This window comes from Sebastes umbrosus, chromosome 5, assembly GCF_015220745.1.
Source record: "Sebastes umbrosus isolate fSebUmb1 chromosome 5, fSebUmb1.pri, whole genome shotgun sequence".
In the NCBI taxonomy this organism is placed as follows: Eukaryota; Metazoa; Chordata; class Actinopteri; order Perciformes; family Sebastidae; genus Sebastes; species Sebastes umbrosus.
In genome coordinates this window covers 11,282,129-11,305,017 of record NC_051273.1, presented here as the reverse complement: position 1 = coordinate 11,305,017, position 22,889 = coordinate 11,282,129, and the positions used below count along the sequence as shown (strand labels likewise).

The window sequence follows — 22,889 nt, the reverse complement described above, 5'->3', positions numbered from 1 at the left end:
ATTCAGAATGTGTTTCTGAATGAAATAGGTCTGAAGTATTTAGGTTGAAATGTTTTAGAATAGGCTTACAAATAGCTCCAATGGCATCTAAGACTGCAAATGATGATGATACTCCACTGAGGATCTTCTTGGTTTTAGAACCACTTTAGCTGGTATTAAGTAACTCTAAATTAAATGGAAGGGAAAGTACATCACCATTAACACGAGTTTCCCATAGTCCAAATGCCATTGTACTTAATGGGCTCAAAGCCTTCTCTGGAAACTTTCATCAAGGTTGTCAAACTGGTTTCTTGTGTAATGCTACTCCTCTCTGCTTCTGCTCTCTCTGCTTGTTGGTAAGTTCAAACTCTGCTATGTTATTACTTTGTTGCTGTGAATTCAAGCTCAACTCTACTGAGCTGAAGCCCGTGCTGATTGTGTGTCGTCCTTGTGTGTTTCCAAGTTCACTGGAAATTGGAAGTCAAAAATTTGTGCCTGTGAGAGGGTGAGGACATAATGGCTAGTAAAGGCTGTTTGGTTTGTAGGGCTAAACTGCAGTAGCGTAATTTACCTTTAACACAACTGCTATAAGTTAGAAGTTACAGTCCAATACAAGCACTGAGTGAGTGCATTGAACAAGTCAATAATTGGATGTGCCAGAATTTTCTTCAGCTGAACAAAGACAAAACTGAGGTCGTAGTTTTTGGAGCCAAAAAGGAAAGATTAAAGGTTAGTGCTCACCGACAATCTGTAATGTTAAAAAGCTCGGACCAGGCCAGAAATCTTGGTGTAGTCATGGACTCTGACCTGAGCTTTAACAGCCATATTAAGACAATTGCAAAGACAGCCTTCTATCACCTGAAAAATAAAGCAAGAATTAGAGGACTGAAGTCTCAGCAGGATTTGGAAAAACTAGTCCATGCATTTATCTTCAGCCGACTTGACTTCTGTAACGCGTCTTTACTGGTCTTCCTAAAAAATCGATCAGACAGCTGCAGCTGATTCAGAACGCTGCTGCTAGAGTCCTCACTAAGACCAAGAAAGTGGATCACATCAGTCCATTTCTGAGGTCTCTACACTGGCCCCCTGTCTCTCAGAGAATTTAATTCAAAATACTGCTGCTGGTTTACAAAGCACTAAATGGTTTAGGGCCAAAATACATTTCTGATCGCCTGCTATGTTATGAACCATCCAGACCTCTCAGGTTCATCTGGATCAGGTCTGCTTAGTGTCCCCAGAGTCACAACTAAACATGCAGAAGCAGCGTTCAGTTTTTATGCACCAAATATTTGGAACAAGCTCCCAGAAACCTGCAGGACCGCTCTCCAACTCTGAGTTCTTTTAAATCAAAGCTTTAAACTTTCCTGTTTGCTGCTGCCTTTTATTAACCCAGATAATGATCTTATACTGCACTAGAGCTTTTACTCTTGTGTGTTATACTCTATTTTAGCTTCTATCCTATCTTTTATTTTTAGCTTGTTTTTATTTTCTAATCTTTAATGTTTTTATAACTGTTTTAATTATGTCTTAATGTTCTTTTGCACTTTGTCCCAATGTTCTTGAATGTTTATGTGAAACACTTTGAATTGCCCTGTTGCTGAAATGTGCTATACAAATAAAGCTGCCTTGCCTTGCCTATATTGCCGCTGCGTCTAACCGCGCCGCCATCTTTAGTCAATAGTATAGTGACCTATGCACTGGTCGGCTCTGTAAAAAAGCCAGCTGTATTTCCAAAGACCCCACCCACCCTGGACATGTACTGTTTGCTCCCCTTCCCTCCGGAAGGAGATACAGGACAATTAAAACACACACAAACACACTACGAAACAGCTTTTACCCACAGGCTGTCAAGTGTGTAGAACCCCCCCCCCCCCCAAGGCTGAGGACACTAGCTGCTGAACCATAATTTGCACTTTATGATGATCCACTTATTTATTGTTCTACTTGTGACTGAATGTTTTAATGTTTGTTTTTCACTGCAAAGAGCTGCTAAACTGTTTTTCGTTGTTTTCAATGACAATGACAATAAAGTATATCTATCTATCCTATAGGAGGAGACACTATGGTGTATTGTAGTTGATACATTTTTTTTTCATTTAATTTTGAATTTCTCTAAACTACTTTTTTTTTTTTAATTATTGAATTCATGTTTTCATCCGTCCACTTTTTAGTTCCTAGGTGGAGTTTGTTTCTCCCGACTGGTTTTCAGTGTAACACACACACACACACTGCACATGCGCTCTAGTCCAGTTGTCGTGGCGATGGTTGTCTTCATGAAGATCTGAGCAAGAAGAGTCCAGTTTGCTGCTCTAGATACACTTTGTGTTATTAAAACGATAGTTGTGTTATAGTTATAGAAAACGGAGCACTTAGCAGATGCAAAACTATCAGAATATCGTGAGTTTAATGAAGATAAATATCAACGTGGCCGTGTGTTAGCAGGAATAACTAGCGTTTGTTTTGCTAGCTAGCTAAACGTTGTGCATCAAACTGTATTTAATGGACCTTAAATAATTAAATACGTTCAGAGTTTGTGCACAAAAGCTGTTATCTTGACGATTAAAGAAAGCAAGACAAATAACACTTTTGCTAAGTGGTTATAATCAGAGCCAACGACTCTCACCAGCTGCTGTGTTTGTTGGCTTGAACAACAATGTGACTGCAGTCTGGTAGCAGTAGGATGGACAGAGACTTGTTGAGGCAGTGTCTCACTTATCATGGAGAATCACTGTTCAACAAGCTGAAATGTGAACAAACAGAAAACCCAGACTTTCAAGCTGTGGTGGCTGACCTGTGCAAGGTCACCTGTGAAAGGTGAGTTAGTTTGAACTTCTCTAGTAGAACAAAAAAAAAAAAAAAAACACGTGGCTTGCATATCCTATCTAATATTTTTTTATATTTCTAGTTTTTTTTTTCATTTGTATTACGTAGATCTTGACACATTGTTGGTCTCTCTTAGGCAGGGTCTGAAATTAACCTTTTTCCTCACCTTCCACTGAGCAGATCACTGAACATTTCTACTAGCCACTCATTTTTTTGTCTGCCACTTCTGAAATCTAAGTGGAACGCTTTAAAATTGTAAACACTGAGTCAGTGGTACCAGACTTTAGAATTATGGAATATATCATGTAACCTTAATCCATGACTATATTTGGTAACACTTCATTTTACAGGTCTGCAAATTCCATGGTAAATAAGTGATAATTAGCAAGTAACCTATTTGAAATTTCTTTGGAATTACTGCCAAATTACCCCAATATTTACCTCAAAGTTGATCGAAAATTACTTTATTATAAACATTATTTAATAATTCTATACTAAAATAGCATTTAATGGTTAAAATAGGGCCCTTAGGCTTGAAAAGGCTGCTCTTCATTGGAGGTGGAAAACCAAAACTAATAGAAGACACTTCTGATCAGGCATAAATCTCACCATTGTGTGACTTATTGTCTACACAAATGTAACCAGCTAATGTAATGATTCAGGGAGTTTATTAAGACATTTCAAACGAGTTATTTGCTCATTATTATCTATTTATCAGCAGACATGGAAATACAGTAGATCAATTAACTTTGTATTCTTTTCCTGGAAATATGTTAAATTAATTACCAGCTATTGAGAAATAGTGGAATATAATTATTAATTCATGTTTATAACAAAGTAAATTTCAATAAATTGAGGTAAATATTGGGGTAATTTTACCATGAAATTAGCGGACCTGTAAAATGAAGTGTTATAATAGATTTAATTTAGGCTTTAGAATTGCTTTTTAAAAATAATATTTCTTAATATAAAGAAAACCTATCTACCATGGTGGCCGGTGACCTGAAATTTTCACCTGCAACAGCCAACATTTAGCCTGTTATTTTGCAGGTGCTAATTTCATTCCCTGCTCTTAGGGCTGCAACTAACAGTTATTTTCATTGTGGTCTATAAACTCTATGAAAATAGTGAAAAGTTCACAAATCAATTCAATTACAAAGATGACAACTTCAGATTGCTTGTTTTGTCTGACCAGCAGTTCAAAGATATTTAGTTCACTATAATATAAAACAGACAAAAGTTGAAAACCTCAAATTTGAGAAGCTGGAATTTGGTAGTTTTGCTTGAAAATGACTGAATCAGTTAACAAATTATCAAAATAGTTTCTGATTCATTTTTTTTTTTGATTGACTTATCAACTACCGATCGATTGTTTCAGCTCTAGTCCTATTTAAGGGATGTTTTTATTAGTAATAGTGTAATTGACTTGTCTCAGGTGTTTGCGATGTGATGCTCCTTTTTATTGGTTGTTGCAGCCTGTGGCTCTAGAATAAAGATGTTCTTTTGTGAATTTGATGCCCGATGAAGGTCCATGACCAAAAATTGTATCTCTAATAAACTCAGCACCGATAGTGTGCGAGAATTCAGCCGTTTCTTTTCCCTGGTTTCCTTTTCCTATGCACCTGTCTGCTAAGCATGCATTACACAACACTTATTGTGACAACGGGTTATTCGCTAAAGAGCCTCTGCTGAACATGTGTGTTTTGTGTGCAGCAACAGTGATGGGCAGGATAGTCCTCTTGTGGAGCAGTTCATTGCCAGGAAAGCAGACATCCTGTTCTGTCCAACATGGAAGACCGCCACTCATCAAGAAGAGGAACATGAGGAGGAAGACGCTGCAGGTGCGTGTTGGTTTGACCGCATCTCTCAGGCTCCGTCCGCACTTATCCGTCAAATTTGTTTGTTTTGTAAAGATCTCTGTCCACACTAAAACACTTGAACTATAGCAAAACAGCTAAAAAACTGTCTGCCCTTGTCCTCTTTTCAGTTGCAAACAACAACAAAAACTTTGCATCATGGCCAACTGGAAAGTTGTCAGCTGCAATGCTGAGCTCTCAGCTTGTTAAACTGTTGTTCAGTCCCCTTCTGCTCTCTGTGATTACCTATACCGTGTTTAATACAGCAAAATGTACATTCAATTATGCTCATGTGCATAATTTTCTGTTTCTGCAACAGCAGAATTGCATACACCACGTCTACACAGGAGGCGTCGCGTGAGCAGCACGTGAGACGGCGCTGCTGCTAAGGCGACCTGTGACGTAGGGCGGCCTGTGTGGACAGCTGGATTGATTTTAAAATAGAAGCTTGTGGCTCATAACCGTTAACCAAGCAGTCATCATTACCAAGCAAATTCACTTAGGTGCTGATCACGTCACTATTTTATGAACGCAATGTCATCTGATAAATTAAAAACGGGTCACACGTTACACGTTAATGATAACAGCTGTGATGTGTGATGGGCTATATTGACATCTAAAATGAATGATCACAGAGAAGGTTATAGACGACAAGAAGTTGTCTCTCTTAATTGCCACACAGCCCCCAATTGTTACTGGGCAGGCTCATGTCATTGATTAGCAAAAGCTCAGTTTTCCCCATACACGCTAAAATGCTGAACTGGCGTTTTAAGATTTATCCACTCTGAAGTGAGTTTTGGAAAAGCTTCATTTTTGGGTGAGAAAAAAATTGCAAGCCGAGTGTAGATGGAGGGCCAAAACAGAGGAAAAGGTGTTTTTGAATTTAAGCGTTTTAATGTGGATATATTTGTAGTGTAATATAGAGAAATGTATCATTATATGCAACATGTTTGATTCTGCTTCTGCTTTCCCAGAGCCATATGCCATCATGCCACCAGTGGAGTTATTCATGGAGGTGTCTTATGAGGAAAGAAGAGTCATGCTGTACAGGGACTTGGAAAGAGGAGACATTGTGGTGGGGAGGATCAACAACATTAGAGAATACGGCTTCTTTCTCACTCTGCTTTGCACGGCAGGAGGACTGAGGAGAGACATAGAAGACCTAGAGTTGTCGGTATGTCAACAAGCTAAATCAATTGAATGCACTTGTGCCATGTCATAAACCTCGTAACAGATCGAAACCAACCAGTCAACCGTTGTAGATGCAGAAGACTTGGATTGTCAGTTGGCCAGCTATACCAGTACCAACGCTGATTCTGTGTATTCCTCAATGACTGTCAGTGGGATTAACAATGTGTCTCTCAGTGCAGCGCACACGTTAAGGTCCTAAATCACAAGCTTGACATGTATGAACTTTGTGCCTTTGTGGCTATGAATGTCGTGCTGCAACCTACATTTAGCTTCTTCAGGGAATATTCTGCCCTAAAGGCTCTGAGGAACCAGCGTGACTGGCAGTCCTCCAGGAATTCACTGAACTATAGATATTTCAGTAACTTCCTGTTCGACCACAAACCTGTTGCAATCACAGAAAACATCTGTCTGTCTGTACCTTCAGGCTCTATGTCACATCAGAGAAATTCCCTCCACTGGCAGCCATGATGATCCTCTTTCCTACTACCAGATCGGGGACTTCATCAGAGGTTAGTGTCTTAGTTGCTTTGTCTTCAACAAGCAGCTGTGTGCAGACTTTCTCTGACAGCCAGACTTCAGGCTTGTTTTCCCCTAAAGTTGTTACAAGGCTTTGATCCTCAACAAGTTGACTTTTGAATCATACAGGTTTTGGGGCGGAAATGGGCTTGATATAACAGCAAGCATATTTGCAATGAGTGGAGGCCATCTCCAAAACAACCAATTTTTTGGTCCTTAAACTGTTCAGAGTTTAACCTGGTTCCATATTTGCTGCAATGCAATGTGATTTAAACTGACAGTACAGTGCATTGTTAGTATTATAAACCACTTAGCAGTGATTTGGCATCTGATAAGCTTTCCAACTCATATCAGTCACTCAAATCATCTTATCAGTGTCTGAAATAACATGCTCTCATCAACACAAAACCAGAGCTGCTTTCAGTCTCTTCCACTGTCAGATGCCAATATATTCTGTTGAACCGATGACAGTAATATATTTCTCATCTAGCCCTGACTGCATGTTGTGAGAAAAAAACAGTTATAGTTTATATTAGTACTGCAACAAACAATTATTTTCAATATTGTTTAATCTTCCAATTATTTTCTTGATTAATGATTTGGGTTATAAAATATCAGAAACTGTGAAAAAGGTGATGTCTGCAAATGTTTTTTTGGCAAAACTTTCTATGACGCCCATTTCTATAATGCATTATAACCATACTTATAATGTGTCATAATCTGTTTATAGCACTGTGTAGTTATAGTTATAAGCACTCAAAAATAGTCATAATGTTTTATAACAATAATTACAACACATTATTTTTGATCATATTATACATTTTTGCAAGGTTCATAGTGTATTATAATTTCCGTAGTTGTAATACATTATAATCTTTTTTTTTAATGCATTGTTTTATACAGTGCTATAAGCAGATTATAACACATTATAACTATGTTTATAATACATTATAGACATGAGCATCATAGAAATTGTAACTGTTTTGGACACTCCACAGAAATATTTGTCAAATCTTCTGAGTTGTGATCTTTCTCGTTCTGTAGCTGCAGTGAAAGATATTGACCGCTACCAGGAGAAAATCACAGTTTCCCTCCATCAGGCGTCTATTTCTCCCATCTTTGAGCACGTCAAACTGGGTGTCTTTCCTCGGGAGGAGCTGCCCATCCACTACAGGTAATTACACAACATGACATGATAAAATACTACAAAATATACACTTAACTCTGCAAGACTTTGAAAAACTAACATGTATTTAAACAAACTTTGTAAAATTCATTGGAATATGCCTGAAATTGTTGTAGTGTGAGTATTACTTAAGTTATATTTACTTAACACTAATTGAAACATTAATATTGAATTTATGTCAGGATGAAGGGATGTGGGATGCAGATTAATTAAAAATATCAAACTAGTAAATCTGTTTAAAACAAAATGTACCTAATTTGTCTGTAGATGGTAGCAACCATTTCACCCTGTCCTGCCGTACTTCAGAAGATTCTAACTGCACTACATTATTTAATACAGATCAGCTGCATTCATGACTAATGCTCATGTAAACATTTTCTTTGTGATCTCCAGAGAAGATAAATATGCCCTTTAAGTGCAGCTAAGAACTCTAATTGTGGCATGGAATTATCTGTGTTTAGTGATTTTCTTGTAGATCCAGTTGGGCTATATTCTCAACTGCTGGCAAATCTGATTTTGTTTCACAAATCAGATCTATAAGACAGACTGTTATTTGCAAGTGATCAGATCGGATTTGCGTGTCTAGACTTTGGCTGGGCAATATGGCCAACATCTTCTACCACAATATATACATGTGAAGCTAGACTTAAGGAATCCATTGGTACCAACCATGTCATACTAGCAGGTCGCCAAGGAGGCTGAATAACGCTCCAAACTTGGCGCTAAATTTTGGTGAGGAATAACTGGCATGGCCATTTTCACTTTATGATAATCACATGCAGTTTGGGGCAAGTCATAGTCAAGTCAGCACACTGACACACTGACAGCTGTTGTTGTCTGTTGGGCTTGAGTTTGCCATGTTATGAATGAGCATATTTTTTATGCTAAATGCAGTACCTGTGAGGGTTTCAAGACAATATTTGTCATTGTTTTGTGTTGTTAATTGATTTCCAGTAATAAATATATACATACATTTGCATAAAGAAAGCATATTTGCCCATTCCCATGTTGATAAGAATATTAAATACTTGACAAATCTCCTTTTAAGGTACATTTTGAACAGATGAAAAATGTTCGATTAATCTCGAATTAAATCATTTAATCGATTGACAGCTCTAGTTTTTATGTAGTTTTGGCAATATATATCATCATATTACCAAGCCCTTGTCCAGACATCACCCTATCTGCATGGGTTGCTGTGGTAACGACGTAGGCGTCAGTAACTACGTAGCTACACTGGTGGCTTTCCAAAGCGGAAGCATGAAAAATAGAGGTCCATCATTTCACCTTCCAAACAATCTCGCTGTCAAGTCGCGGTGCAGAACTCCTCCAGGAGGTCAGTACACAGTATATGCCGGTATATTGCGATGTCCCGTGCTGCAGTCATGGCGAGCTTCAAAGTGCCAGCAGACAATTTATATAGCCGTCTGTCCACGGACTGTTGTTCTCCTCCATATTGTCCTCCATAGCGCTCTTCTAGTAGCAGCTAGTAGCGAGTGACGCAAAAACAACACTTTGAAATCTGATTTGAGCAGCCAGAGTGTCGGGACTGAGATCTGTAGAAAGGCGACTGGAATCACATTTCAAGCCACTTCCAAAATGTGGTTTGGATCTGATTTCCAGACTTTCTAAGATCAATCTGGATATGCCAAAAAAACAGATTTGGGTTTGCAGTCTGAACAAGGCCGAAGTGTTCAGTTCTAGTATGGCACTCTGACTCCTCTCCTCTCGCCTCTTCTCCCCTTTTCTTAGTCGTAGCGTTCGTGCAGCCGCTGACTCCACTGAGACGTATGAGTGTATACTCAAGAGTTGCCATGGTTACCACAACCCCTCTGTAGTGGACTACCTGCTGGAAAAGGTGGGAGTTAGTGACATCCACCCACCATCAATGATGAGAGGACTACAAAGGTAATAAACTGACCAATTAACTAAAGTACCACCACATTTTGTTGGAGTTTGGAGGATTGTTACTCATTTTTAGACTGATGATTTTAGAGTGTTAACTTTTGGTCTCTCTGTTTTACTTTTTTGAAAATGAGAAATCTAATCAAAGTAGCAGTTATCTAATTAGTGTTGCTTCTCTCTAATTACCAACTATCAGGGTAAGTTGCATAGTGTGCCGAGAATTGTAAGTAATTGTAAATAGACTTAAGGCCTGGAAAACTGTAAGAAAAATAAGGACATTTACAACACCGTTATCCTATTGTTATTGATCTAGGGCTGCCAACAAATTTATATTTGTAAAAAATAATAATTGTAAAAAAAAAACAGACATTTGGATATGAAAATGAATATTTAATTGTGAAAAAAAGCAGCACTACATGCTGTCTGCCTCGCGCACACTGCATGCACCGCTTGACCGAAGTCATACAACGTAATTTTCATTAACTGAAAATGAAATGTAACGTTAGGTCAAGCTGAACGAGGAATAATTCACAACAACCGTAACGATGGTCGAGAACTTGGCCGCAGAGAGAGTGACACCATCTCCTTACAACAAGCGTTACGATACGTGATGTAAAAAACAACTTATTTATCAGCTTTGCGGTCGAGATCAGACTTGAGACGTAATTACTTAAAAGATGGGTGACTAATACTCGCCATCTTCTGATGTTTGTACGTTTTAAACCGATAACGCATGTTTAATATTGTGATATTTACTGGAAAGGACCTACAATATAGCCAACAGCAAGCAGGAAACTTTCTCCTGGTGATCTCCCTCCAGCCAGCTGCCTCCTTATTTAGGTTTTTGTAGTGAAAAGAGGAGGTATCGTATAGATATCTCCTCATTTCAACTTCACCAATCACCCGTTCCTCATCAGTTGCGGCACTTTCAAAGCAAGCGACAGGAATAAATAGAAACAGGGCGTCCGACAAAAGCCCAGCTCAAAACTGCACGTCGCGCTGCACAGTGCTGCGTCGTTTGCAGCCATTTAGGACACGGTGTCGTGGACATAATGTGCAAAAAAAGGTATTTGAATACGTCAAACTTGTTTTTTTAGAACAAATATTCAAAAGTCATTTTGGGACAATTTTGACAGCCCTATATTCATGTCTTTGGTTCATGTGCCGCCATCGGTCAGTTAACAACTAATGGAACTGTCTATCATCAAAAACTTCTCGAGTGTTTCATATCAGAAGACTTTTCTTTCCAAATTAAAAGGAATAGCCTTCCAGGTAGGCCGGTACACTTTCGAAAAAGGAAGCCTACAATGTTGAGAGACGACTCCTTTGAGGGTCAGTAGAGTTCTTACCTGTGCTTCTTTTCTCAACAGTAAACTTTTCCAAGAGGAGGATTTTGCCTCTGCAATCAGGAAGAAACAGTCTGCATCGTGGGCTTTGAAGTGGTAATGCTAAAGTGTTTTCATCGGTCTATCATAGTCATCACTGCACAAAATGAACAACATCCCCTTTTATATGGTCCGTCTTCCTCAGGCTTCTTCTGACTTGTTCCGTGTTCCTCGTCTGTCTTTGTTCTTCCAGTGTCCGTGCAGGTGTGGACCACTTCAAACATGGCCGTCATGTGGAAGCCATGAACGAATACAACAAGGCCTTGGATATCGACACAAAAAATGTAGAAGCACAGGTGGCACGTGGAGCTCTGTGAGTTGATTATAATACTGTATAACTCTGGTTTGGTGTCATGATTTCCAGTAACTACCAGTCTTATATGGGGCCCACATCCTCTGGAAGTTTTTGATTTATTAGACATTCATTCATTGTATACCTATACTTGGAGTTTCACAAGCCATCTACTCTATTTTTATTTTGCATTAAGTAATTTGGAAGAAAATATGAGGAACAATGTCATACCTTTCCTTGTCTATGTTGCAATAAAAATCTGTCATTGGCTTGGTGCCAGATACAACAGAAAGGGATTTATGAACGACATAACGGATAAATGATGCAGAAAATTGCAGCAATGTTAAAATGTCCTTGTATATGTTTACATAATTGTCTGTTTTACGCATTTAAACTGCAACACAGACTTTATAATCCCTCTGTATGCATTAGTAATGTGTTCAAAAATCTAGTTAGTAATACCACAAAAGCAGGTTTAAGCAGAAGTCTTTTAAAAGAGAATGAAAATAAATCCTTCTCAGAGCGTAATTGTTTCCCAGTTGTGATACTGTCTGCAGATAGAATGATTGAATTGTCTTTTTAGATGTTTTTTTGTTCTTACTGTGCGTTTCCTTCATTTGATATTCACAGGTATGCTAACAAAGGCAGCATCGTGAAGGCTATAACAGACTTTGAATTGGCCCTGGAGAGCTGTCCAGATCACCGCAACGCCAAGAAGTACCTCTGCCAGACACTGGTGGAAAGAGGAAAACAGTAAGCAGAGCTAACTTTGCTTTGATAATAGTTTAGAGGTTTCCGATCTTTGAATTCAACACTGCTACAATAGATTAAAAGGAAAATAATAGCAATAAAGCAGTATTAATTTTGTTTTAATTAATAGACTTGTATTCATTATTCATGATGTTAGCAGAAGTGGTCTTTAAACCAAACTACAGTTGTCTTGTGATCTAAAGTAGCTTCAGGTTAAATGCCACCCCAGTGTTAATTTTTGCAGCTATTTTAGATTTAGTCTTAGTCTTAAGACGAAAATGCCTAATAGTTTTAGTCACATTTTAGTCATTTTTATCCTTCATAGTTTTAGTCGACGACAACTCAAAACGTTTTAGTTCGGTTTTAGTCACCGAAAAGTCATCCGATTTTAGTCAAAATGTTTTCTTTCTTAATTTTGTCATCTTTTTTTTTTTTTATTTAATCTCAGATCATCAGTCATCAGATTTATATTGAACATTTCTGTCATTTTAGTCAAACTTATTTCACATAAAATTATATCTTATCATTATCTGATGAAAAACACAGGTTGAATGATTAAAGAATGCAGATTAAGTCATTCTACTGAGCCACGTGTGAGGTAGAAGAGGCATCACCAGCAGTTGCACCGCACATAAGAACGTACATCGTTCATGTCATTTTTCTTCCTGTCAGTATTTCCCTTTTTAAGCTTTTTTTTTTCCACTAGTGAACAATTAAAAGTATATTTAGGCAGACAGCAGAATCCTAAAAGGGTTTAAAAGAATGACAGAAATGCAGTTTTGGTACAGACGAGGGAGCATCAACCGGTGTGGTTTGTTACTGTAATAAAAAACAGGCTAATGTAGAAATCGGAGTGGTGACGGTTATAATTCATTAATTGCTTCTGAATAATGACCGTGATGTTATTCACTCAGAGGTGTGTTGTGTATGTGTGTGTCTAGGCTTGCAGAACAGGAGAAACTAGTGACAGCGGAAGGATTGTACAGGAGAGCTCTTTCTCTAGATGACTCAAACCCTGAGGCGCAGGAGGCCCTGCACAAGATCACAGACATGATACAGGTGAGTGGGCCAACACCACCACACACACACACACATGCACACACAAACGCACGAGGGGTTTGGGGAAATGTGGCAGGTATGCACTGTGTGCACTTAAAGCTCAACTATTAAAACACATGCCAACAATAATGGGCATATCAAAGCTTTTGTTAAGTCTACATATGAATGTGGTGTTAAGTATGACTTTAAAAAAGGTGAAGCAAATACATAAAGACACCACTCAGCGTCTTTGTGACAAAGATGTGTGATCCACTTTCCTTCATAAAGCGACTATAATCAGTATTTTTTTATATTAACGATGAATCACATGACTACTACTAAACCTATTTACACTATTATAACCTATAAATAGGTTGTTTACTAACAAGTTCACCAACCTAAAAGGTGATAATATAGTATTTTGTTCACAGCTTTTTTCTGCTGCCCCAAATGGGCAAAAAATCAGTTATAGCAGGTGAAAATTCGTAAACTGCTGACTGAGACATGTATGAACGTGACGGTGCTCGTTTTTCTACAGTACCGCAGGTACCGTCAGGGCTCGAGCCTAACGGCGTCCCCTCGTCCCAGGGATGATAGTTTGGATGCAGTAAACTCACTATCAAAGCGTCCAGGGGACGCACCCTATTTTTTTCCTGATAATATTACTTTGTGAACAACAAATCCGTGTTGAAATCAACAGGGAGAGAGATAGTTAACGTTAGCGGTTAACAGTATGCAAATGGTGATAAAGGAGTGTATGTTGAAGTACATGGGATTTATCGTTTTACTTTTGTTTTTTATCGTGGTATCGAATTGGTATCGAGAATCATGGAATTTCACTGGTATTGGTATTGCTGTAAGCATTTGCAAAACGTGTTAATTGACTTCATATTCTGTGAAAACAACATGAATTGAGATAATGGTATGATCAGACGGACGCTCACCGACGGCCCCAAACTGTCTGAAGACCGTCGGCTTGGTGTGTCGGGGCCTTAACTTTATCTGGATCAGAGCACCATGAAGTGCTGTCCATGGTGCTTTACAAGGCCATGTTTTTTCAAATTCCCATGTGTTCTTAAAACAGCCGTTCATCAAGTACAGATGCTCTTCTTAGTCAAAGAAGTTCAAACATCTTCTTACACTGGGAATTTTGAGCATAAAAGCATGAATGTTACCGACACTGTTGGTTTGTAATACTGATGAAGTGTTTTGGTGTATGTGTGTGTGTCTGCGACCCTGGGACTCTGCCCTTTGACCCTTCAACTGCCGTGGCCTTGACACCTGCCTTGCGGGGGTGAAAATAAATAAACTGCACATTGACAACGACTCCTTCACTGGACACTTGTGTGTGCCGCGTCCCCGGTCCAAATACGGTAACGTTGAACCCTTCTCTGTCTCAATGGGGAACAAATGCTGTTTGTTTTCTCTGCACATCTCTGCCTGTACCTTTGTCCATCCATCTGCTTCTCTGCCAACTACCATTCTCTTGGAATCGCACCACTATCTCTGTGGTAAATATGTGTGTTTCTGTATATTTCTCGTTCATTCTGTCATCTGTGGTGTGTGATCGCAACTTTCTTCTTTCCTTCTCAAACCTTTGACTTCCCTCTTCCTCTCCATATCGTTTACTCAAACGCGAATGACTGAATAAATGAATGAATGGCTGAATACGGATTGATTTCGGGGTCTCTGTTGCATGTCTTGGGTCATGGCGTGTTCGAATGCGTCTCTGTGGAATTTTTGCCGCCGTTGTCATGTCTTGCCTTGCCTTGCCCGGCGACCATAAAGAAATCGATTCGCCTCCGAGAAGAAGCGCTGGCTAAGGAGCAGGAGAAAGCTACGAGCAGCCAGACCAGTGCTGAGAAATTGCGTAAGATCTTAAAAGAGGAGAAGAGGTGAGTTGGTTCTGATCTTATAACGGTGTGACAGGTAAAAATACTAATGCAAGTCATTTCATAACTTCAAAGCATCGGCTGTAAAATGTTCAGTGAATGTCTTTTTTTTACAGGATGAAGAAAAAACGGAAGAGATCGGCCTCTTCCTCTTCGCCGTCCACCACTTCCTCCAGGAACTCCTCTCCTTCTTCATCGTCTTCCTCCTCTCGCAGGAGGTCCAAAAAGAAGAAAAAGAAGAGGAGGAAGTCTGAACGGGGAAGTAAGCGCCATCGCAGGATCTCTTCACGGGGGAGCAGCAGGAGGAGTGAGGAGGGTAAGAGCGAGAGAGACAGGAAGGAGAAAGAGGAGGACGAGGTGGAGTGGTATCCCGCTCCTCCCAACACCTCCGCCACCTTTCTTTACCAGAAGGGCGGCCCGGGGTTTGGAGAGAGGGAAGAGGAGGAGGTAATGGAGAAGGATGCCGAAGATAGACGCATCTCTCAGCTGTATTCTCTGTCTGCAGCTTCAGGGGACGAAGAGTCCGACTCCTCACGCAGAGAAAGGAAGAGAAGGGACAGTGAGGAGAGCAGGACAAGGAGAGGGAAAAGCAGTCTGAGCAGAAGCCCAGAAAGAGAAGAGAGGGGGAGCAGGAGTAGTGAAAGGAGGGATAAGAGCAGGGACAGAGGGAAGGAGGATAACAGGAAAGACAGGAGAGACAGTGACTCTAAGAGGAGAGGTAGCTTAGACGAGAACAGAAAGCGAAAAGTGTCCTGCTCGTCCGCTGAGTCCGCGTATTCACGGAAATCCAGTTCCAAATCTGAATATTTAGGGAACTCCGGCTCTGCGTCAAAACGCGTAGAGAGTAGGATGAGACATGACTCTTACAACAGGAACTCCTTCGGTGGTGGCAGGCATGAGAACAGAGGGCGGGAGGAAATTCAGGAGGTAGAGGAGGCAAAGAGAGGGAAGGACAGCAGAAAGGGGAAAGTAGAAGATGACAGCAGCAGGTCAGATGCAGGAAACAGTAAAAGATCAGAAGGTGCTGGGAATCATAAACAGAGTAGTTTGACCTCAGTGCCGGGAGGAAGGCCTAAAACAGACCTCCCTTCAAACCTGCTGGACATTTTCAGTCAGATTGCCCAGTTTGAGAAGGAGAAAGGAGTCGGGCCAAAATAATAACGCAAAACCAAAAGTCCAGGATGTGCCCGATACTAGTGAAACAAGACTGTGAAACGGATGTTTGTACCATGAATTCATTCATTCATTCTGGACTGCGCGTCAAAGCTAACACTGTTGAAGCAGTGGCCAAATGTGTCATTGATCGAATGTTCCCAGTTGTTGTACCTTTAGTGTTAGAGAAAACGCCTGAGTCATTTTACTTTGAAATGTCTTATGTTAGATTTAAGGTCTGTGAGCAACTGTTGTAGTCAAAATGTATTAAAATGTTCATCTGAACTTGTTGAAAAACTATAATTTAAATTAAATACTTTCCCAAATAACGTGATAACATGTTATCTGGTGATTATTAGTGTATTTCAAGAGAAGAACATATTCAAAAAAAATATTTTTGACAGCATCAATGACTACAGATATTACATCTTAAGTTATTATTTTTTAATCTGTGATAATTTCCCCATTTTCTTGTTCGTTTTGACAAGTTATTACGGCAACACTTAATTTTACAGGTCCGCAAATTTCATGGTAATTAGGTGATGATAAGCAAGTAACCTATTTGAAATTTCTTTGAAATTACTGCCAAATTACCCAAAAAATAAAATGGCATATAATGTTTAAAATAGGGCCCTTAGTCTTGAGAAGCGGCTGTGCGCTGGTCTTCATCGGAGGTGGAAAACCAAAACTAATAGAAGACACTTCTGATGAGGCAAAAATCTCACCATTGTGTGACTTATTGCCTACACAAATGTAACTTGGTAGCTAATGTAATGATTCAGGGAGTTTTTTAAAGAAATTTCAAAGACGTTATTTGTTTATTATCATCTATTTACCAGCAGACATGGAAATAAAGCATATCAATTAACTTTGTATTCTTTTCCTGGAAATGTATTAAATAAATTACCAGCGAAATATAATTATTAAATGTTTATAATAAAGTAATTTTTTATAAATTTTGAGGTAAATATTTGGGTAATTTGGCAGTAATTCCAAAGAAATTTCAAACAGGTTACCTGCTATTTATCACCTAGTTACCATGAAATTTGCGGACCTGTAAAATGAAGTGTTACCTTTATTACATTATTCAGCACGTCTGATGTCACATCAGTTGCTACAGGCTTTAATATCTCTTTTGTGTTCATCTTAAGTTGAGACTTGTATCTGTTAAAGGAGATACTGCCTTATGTTTACTGCCTTGTACCATTTTGTGCATTCTTTCTGTGGCTTGTTAAATCCCAAACAATTTGACTGTTAGTACTGCAGTACTTTTTCCAGCTTTACACAATGCAGATGTTCCAGTTGTATCCCAACACATGTTCTCCTGTTGTAGAACGAACTCAGTTGAATCAATAAAGCATTTGAAATGTCAGAACTACATGACGTGTCACACAAGTTTTTCAATTCTGTTGTTTTCCTACACTTTTGTTCCTCGCTGTCTTATTTGTGTTTGATGGAGTTTGAGAGATGAAGCACTACTGTCATATACAGTAGATAATATAAGCAAATGAGTTTGTCACCCATCTACCTAATGCTAATAGACCAGAAGTATTTCTCGAATTGAATGATGCATCCTTTGCTAAGTTATAGCAATATCAATCTGTCTGATGACAGAGAAGACTCTTGTGGCAAGGGGCTATAAACTGTATCTGGGGTGCCGGTGTAGCCAGCGGATATCCGCGCCGAGACTTCCTTTTCTGTATGCTGCTAATTGTCTACAGTCCGATTAGCAACTTGAGATGCGAGACTGGAGTTGGAGTTGAGAGACGACGTGTACGACCGGATTGTTTCACCAGTAGCCAGTTTACAAGCTAATTTTAAACCAATAAAAAGCGACGTCATCGTCAGATGGTAGCCGGTAGGTTCCCAGATTGCATTTCAGCCAGCCATTTCAGACATTTTACCTGCATTGAACCAGATTCTGCTCAAACATGATTGGTCAATACGACTCGGACTACAAAAAAACGGAAACCAGAACGCTTCAGATTCCAAAATCTTGTCCCATTGCTACAGATTCTCCATATGAAAGCAGAATCTGTTTATAGAGATTATAGTAATATATCAGCTACAGAAAATCTTAGTAATTCTAAACAATAAGAAACTTAAATATCCTCTTTAAGGCAGGACAGTTAAGCCCAAAGTCTGAGTCGAACACAAGGGCTTTCATCCAGGAGACAGCTGATCGTGCTCCTTGTGAAACCAACAACTTTTTGTTTGTCTTTGTGTTCATAATTTTAAGTTTCACCTTCACTTTACAAGTGTAGTAATTTCAAGCCAAACCATGATGTATTTTCCTAAACTTAACTAAGTAGTTTTGTTGCCTAAACCTAAGCGAGTGTTTTTGTTTGAATTCACAATGTTAACCACATGTTTACTGCGAGTGTAGTGGAGCGTCATAGTTTGAAGCGCTGAGCTACCCAGTGTGTTAGAAAGTGACGCCAAGGAGTCCTGACAAAGCGTCAGCATGTGACAAGTTGAGAAGAGGAGGGGTTGCTTCTTTACATACCATTTACTTATCTTGTTACCATATATTTCTTTCAAATATTTACTTAATTTTATGCTCATAATGTGTGTATTATATTGTTTTTAAACACCTAATACCAGATATTGACTAATTTAATATAACCCTCTGTGTTTACTGCTACTAGTGCTTAGTACAGAAGGCTGCAGTGACATTACATCTAAAATTTAAAGTGTGTTTGGAGGCTGTGCAGTGCGCTGGAGAGATTTTCACAAAGTACAATTTTGTTTTTTTACCTCACAAGACCAAAACAGACATAAAGAGACCAGTACGTTAAAATAACATCTCTGATAGAGGACAGCATCCAAGGTCAAATGGTCATTGTGCCGTTAAAAGAGTCAGTTTTAACTTGACGGTTGCAAAGGGCTTGCATATTCAAGGCCACAGTCCATGATGATGTAAATGCAACGGTGCAGAAAACCTCCAGTCAAACTTTATGGTGGAAATATTGCAGCTGTGGGGCTGTTTCAAGTGACTTGCACAGGATCAGCTACACACCTTCCAGAGAGAGAAATACCACTTTATTTTGCAGAGGCATGCTACCCCTTCTGGCTCAGTAATATGTGTGGAGGAGGATTCATTTTCCAGCAGGATATTGATCCTGAACATGCATGAAAGCTGCTGTATACTAGGACTGTTTGAAGTCTAAGGAAGAGCAAGCTCTGCTGGCTTGTGTGGCTTTCCCTCCGCAGTCACCAGACCTAAAGTTTACTGACGAGAAATGGGAAAAAGTGCAAAAGTGAAAGGGGGAAACGCATAGCAACATCACAAGACACTGATCTGGGATACTGTCAAAGGGGTTGGTTTGCTCAAATGACAAAATCAATATATTGTCACACGTTTCTCTTGTGGTGTCCAGCCATGCAGGTAGTTTTGATAGTATTTCCCCTTTTGGAGATATTATGCTTTTTTATACTATTATAATAGTGTTTATATTAAGTGTTTATGTTGTAGAAAGAAGTTCATAGTCCATTTTTATGCCACGAAAGTCGTGGCTGGGTTATGTTTTCGGGTTGTACGTCTGTCCTAACCATTCTCGTGTAGGCGATTTTCAGGAACGCCTTGAGGGAATTTCTTCAAATTTGGCACAAACACACTTTTGGACTCAAGAATAAACTGATTAGATTATGGTAATCAATGGTCACTGTGACCTTTTGGTCATAACTCAAGAATTAATATGCTAATATGGCAATTTCACACAAATGTTATAAAATGATGAAGTGACGACATGTTGGACAGACATGGCTGTAAACTGCAACTTGACTGGTTGGTGGAGGCATACATGTGTGAGGCAGAAATTGAAGTTTTTATACACTGTTTATATGAAGTTATTTATTTGGTAGCAAGTAGTTCATAGTTTTCATAGTTTTTTTTTTGCAGTTGTAGGAAAGCTCCAGCTCAAGAGAGTAAGAGGACGTTGAGAGGAGATTGTTTCATGTTTGTTGTGATTTGGGTGAACTGTAACAGCACCCATGACCAGAGTTGTACTTGAACTATTAGTGCAATACCGTGTGTGTGTGTGTGCAGTGCAGTGCAAAGTGACATAGTGGTGTGATTAGTAGCAGTAAAGTAATATGATACCACCACCATCTATAACAATGTACAGCAGAAGGTGAAATGTATTGATATCATATAACATAATGTACAGTATAGTACAGCAATGTAGCACAGAATATGAAAATAATTAAGTATAGTATAGTATGATATATAATGAATAATAATAGTACTACTACTAATAATAAATATAGTATTTTATATAATAAAATATAATACATACTATATGCAATGCGTATTTGCAGCCCCTTTCTCATTCCCAGGGTGTCAAATGAGGACGCTTTGTCACGGCCGTCTGCGTTCGATACCCCTGCACAAGGCACCCTTATGAGATGCACTGTGCTTTCCGTTAATGTGAACCCATCCACGGCAACAGTAAACGCACAGGGAAAGTGCTGTGGTGACGTTGCTTAAAGAGCGTAAGAGACGCACAGGGCGGGAGGGCCGAGGTGGATGGGTCCAACAACACAAGGTTTTCACCCAGGAGACTGCTGTTTGCGTCCCGTGCATTACGTTTCACTTTACAGTCGGTAGTAATAAGTCATTTTAAGCCCAGCCATGTTGTTTTTTCCTAAACCTAACTAAGTAGATTTGTTGCCTAATCCTAAGCATGTGTTTTTGTTTAATTCAACCTGTGTTTACTGTGACCGAAAGCGTCAGTATATGACAAGTTGGGATGAGAACTGGTCGGTATTTGGTGTGCAATATTTGCAAATCAAGTCCAACAGAGACAACAGAGATTGAGGAGAGTGTGCCAGACACTGTGTGTATGTTGTGTGTGTTTGTGATTTTGTCTGGCTGGTCAAATTGAATGGGTCTGTTGTCTCTATAAATTGGGTCAGATGATCTAGTGGTTAATTTCTTGCTAAAGGGTAAAACATGAGTTTCTGTAGCCGCCTGTATATTTCTGTGTAACTCATCATGTTATCCTTGTTTGAGTTGAGGCAACATTGCCCCAACATGCACATCTGGTTGTCTTTCATCCTTCAACTAAGCAAATTAAACCCAAAGTGGCATTATGTCTTATTAGTGCTTTAAGCTACTTGGTGTCACATATTTGATTAAATAACTGGACACACACACACACCAGTGGCTGTGCGACCAGCCGTGCGTCGCCCCGTGCCAAAGTAGCTTACTTCAGGCTTAGCTGCCAACCTCTCGCTTTCCTCCTCCATCATTACTGGTTCCATCATCAGCGATGCAGCGGAGAGGCTGCAGTCTATCTTGTTAGGGCAGATTAACCACTAATATACAGGCAGTAAAGAAGCCTCCTCATCCAATGCTGTACACACATCAAGGCTCCTGATCCTGCACTTTCTGTCTCAGACGCCTGACATCTTAATCTTTATAAATACTGACTACAGGAGATCTCGCAGTCGTTCCTCTGGCCTCGCTGGGTGCTCACTCTGCGGGTCATCATTAGTCCTATAAAGAGCCACCGGAGGAGTTTTTGGTGTTGAGCAAGACGCATCACTGAGCACATGGATTATTCTGATGCTATTATGCGTCCTAAAAATGACTGGTGTAAGGATTGCAGTCTGAGTTTGCTCCACACTCTCAATAATAGTTGTCAAACTCTGGATACAAAAAAACCCCCAAAAAACTGTGAAATCTGATGTCATCTCTTAATGGCAATAATATTTAGGTCATCCATATATTTTTTTATACATAAATTGTGATTATTTATCTTCTCCTCCTTGGCTGCAAATCTTGACCAATAAAATGTAACACATATGTTGATACAAGAATGAAGAACTTTGTGTTTGAGGCTTAATAGAAATAGTGGAAGAAAAAGTCTGATTAACCGTTTTGTTAAGACGAGAGCAAAAATATACTCTGTGTACATTTAGTCTCTACAATTTCAGCTTCAGTAACAAAAAATAAAACTTAGTCGGCACTCTGCCCCTTTTCAGTAACAAGGACATTATCATCCAGAGGTCCACACATATCTCTACAAATTGTTATCCAACTTTCATTTAGCAACTACTGTATATTCACAATACCAACACGAAATATTGTTAATTCACTGGCATTGTTGCCAAATGGAGAGACTGATTTAAAAATCTATATTTGTATTTTTATTATATTAGAATAATACATCATATATATAGACTAGTACTGGCAATCGATTAAAAAATGTAATCGTGATTAATCGCATGATTGTCCATAGTTAATTGCAATTAATCACAAATGAGTCACACATTTTTTATCTGTTCAAAATGTACCTTAAAAGCAGATTTGTCAAATGAAATAAGTGTTGTCACTTTATCATCTTATCCTTTTGATTGGTGTGTTTTTGTAAATCAATAAATACATCAACAAATAACAAAACTAAAGTAAAAGTGAAAGATGGATATATTGCCACATAATTTAGTACTGAAAGAAGAACTAAAACTCAGGTTTTACAGGATGGGCAGGATGAATCAAATCTTAATAGCAATGGTATGTATAGCTTTTAGGGCTGTCAATTGATTAAATATTTAATCGCGATTAATCGCATGATTGTCCATAGTTAATCGTGATTAATCATAAATGAATCACACATTTGTTATCTGTTAAAAATGTACCTTAAAGGGAGATTTGTCAAGTATTTAATACTCTTATCAACATGGAAGTGGGCAAATATGCTTGCTTTATGCAAATGTATGTATATATTTATTATTGGAATCAATTAACAACATTTAGCATAAGAAATATGCTCAAATCATATCATGGCAAACTGAAGCCCAACAGGCAACAACAGCTGTCAGTGTGTCAGTGTGCTGACTTGACTATGACTTGCCCCAAAACGTCTTGTGATTACCATAAAGTGGGCATGTCTGTAGAGGGGAGACTCGTGGGTACCCATA

At 39.0% G+C, this 22,889-nt stretch overlaps 1 protein-coding gene across 3 annotated transcripts in view; it reads left to right on the top strand.

Moving 5' to 3' along the window:
- The first annotated feature begins 2,200 nt into the window (after positions 1 to 2,200).
- ttc14 (tetratricopeptide repeat domain 14) overlaps positions 2,201 to 22,889 on the top strand; it is a 29,294-nt gene continuing 8,605 nt past the window's right edge. The window contains exons 1-12 of one of the 3 annotated variants that reach the window (XM_037770678.1): positions 2,204 to 2,793; positions 4,516 to 4,643; positions 5,633 to 5,832; positions 6,274 to 6,358; positions 7,410 to 7,539; positions 9,304 to 9,459; positions 10,827 to 10,898; positions 11,035 to 11,154; positions 11,764 to 11,886; positions 12,825 to 12,942; positions 14,710 to 14,816; positions 14,930 to 16,349. In XM_037770678.1, coding sequence (XP_037626606.1) covers positions 2,660 to 2,793; positions 4,516 to 4,643; positions 5,633 to 5,832; positions 6,274 to 6,358; positions 7,410 to 7,539; positions 9,304 to 9,459; positions 10,827 to 10,898; positions 11,035 to 11,154; positions 11,764 to 11,886; positions 12,825 to 12,942; positions 14,710 to 14,816; positions 14,930 to 15,971 — 2,415 coding nt within the window. In that variant the 5' untranslated portion in view covers positions 2,204 to 2,659 and the 3' untranslated portion in view covers positions 15,972 to 16,349. Of the gene's footprint in view, positions 2,794 to 4,515; positions 4,644 to 5,632; positions 5,833 to 6,273; positions 6,359 to 7,409; positions 7,540 to 9,303; positions 9,460 to 10,826; positions 10,899 to 11,034; positions 11,155 to 11,763; positions 11,887 to 12,824; positions 12,943 to 14,709; positions 14,817 to 14,929; positions 16,350 to 22,889 lie in introns of those variants that run through there. The other 2 variants (XM_037770680.1, XM_037770681.1) reach the window with 2 other exon arrangements.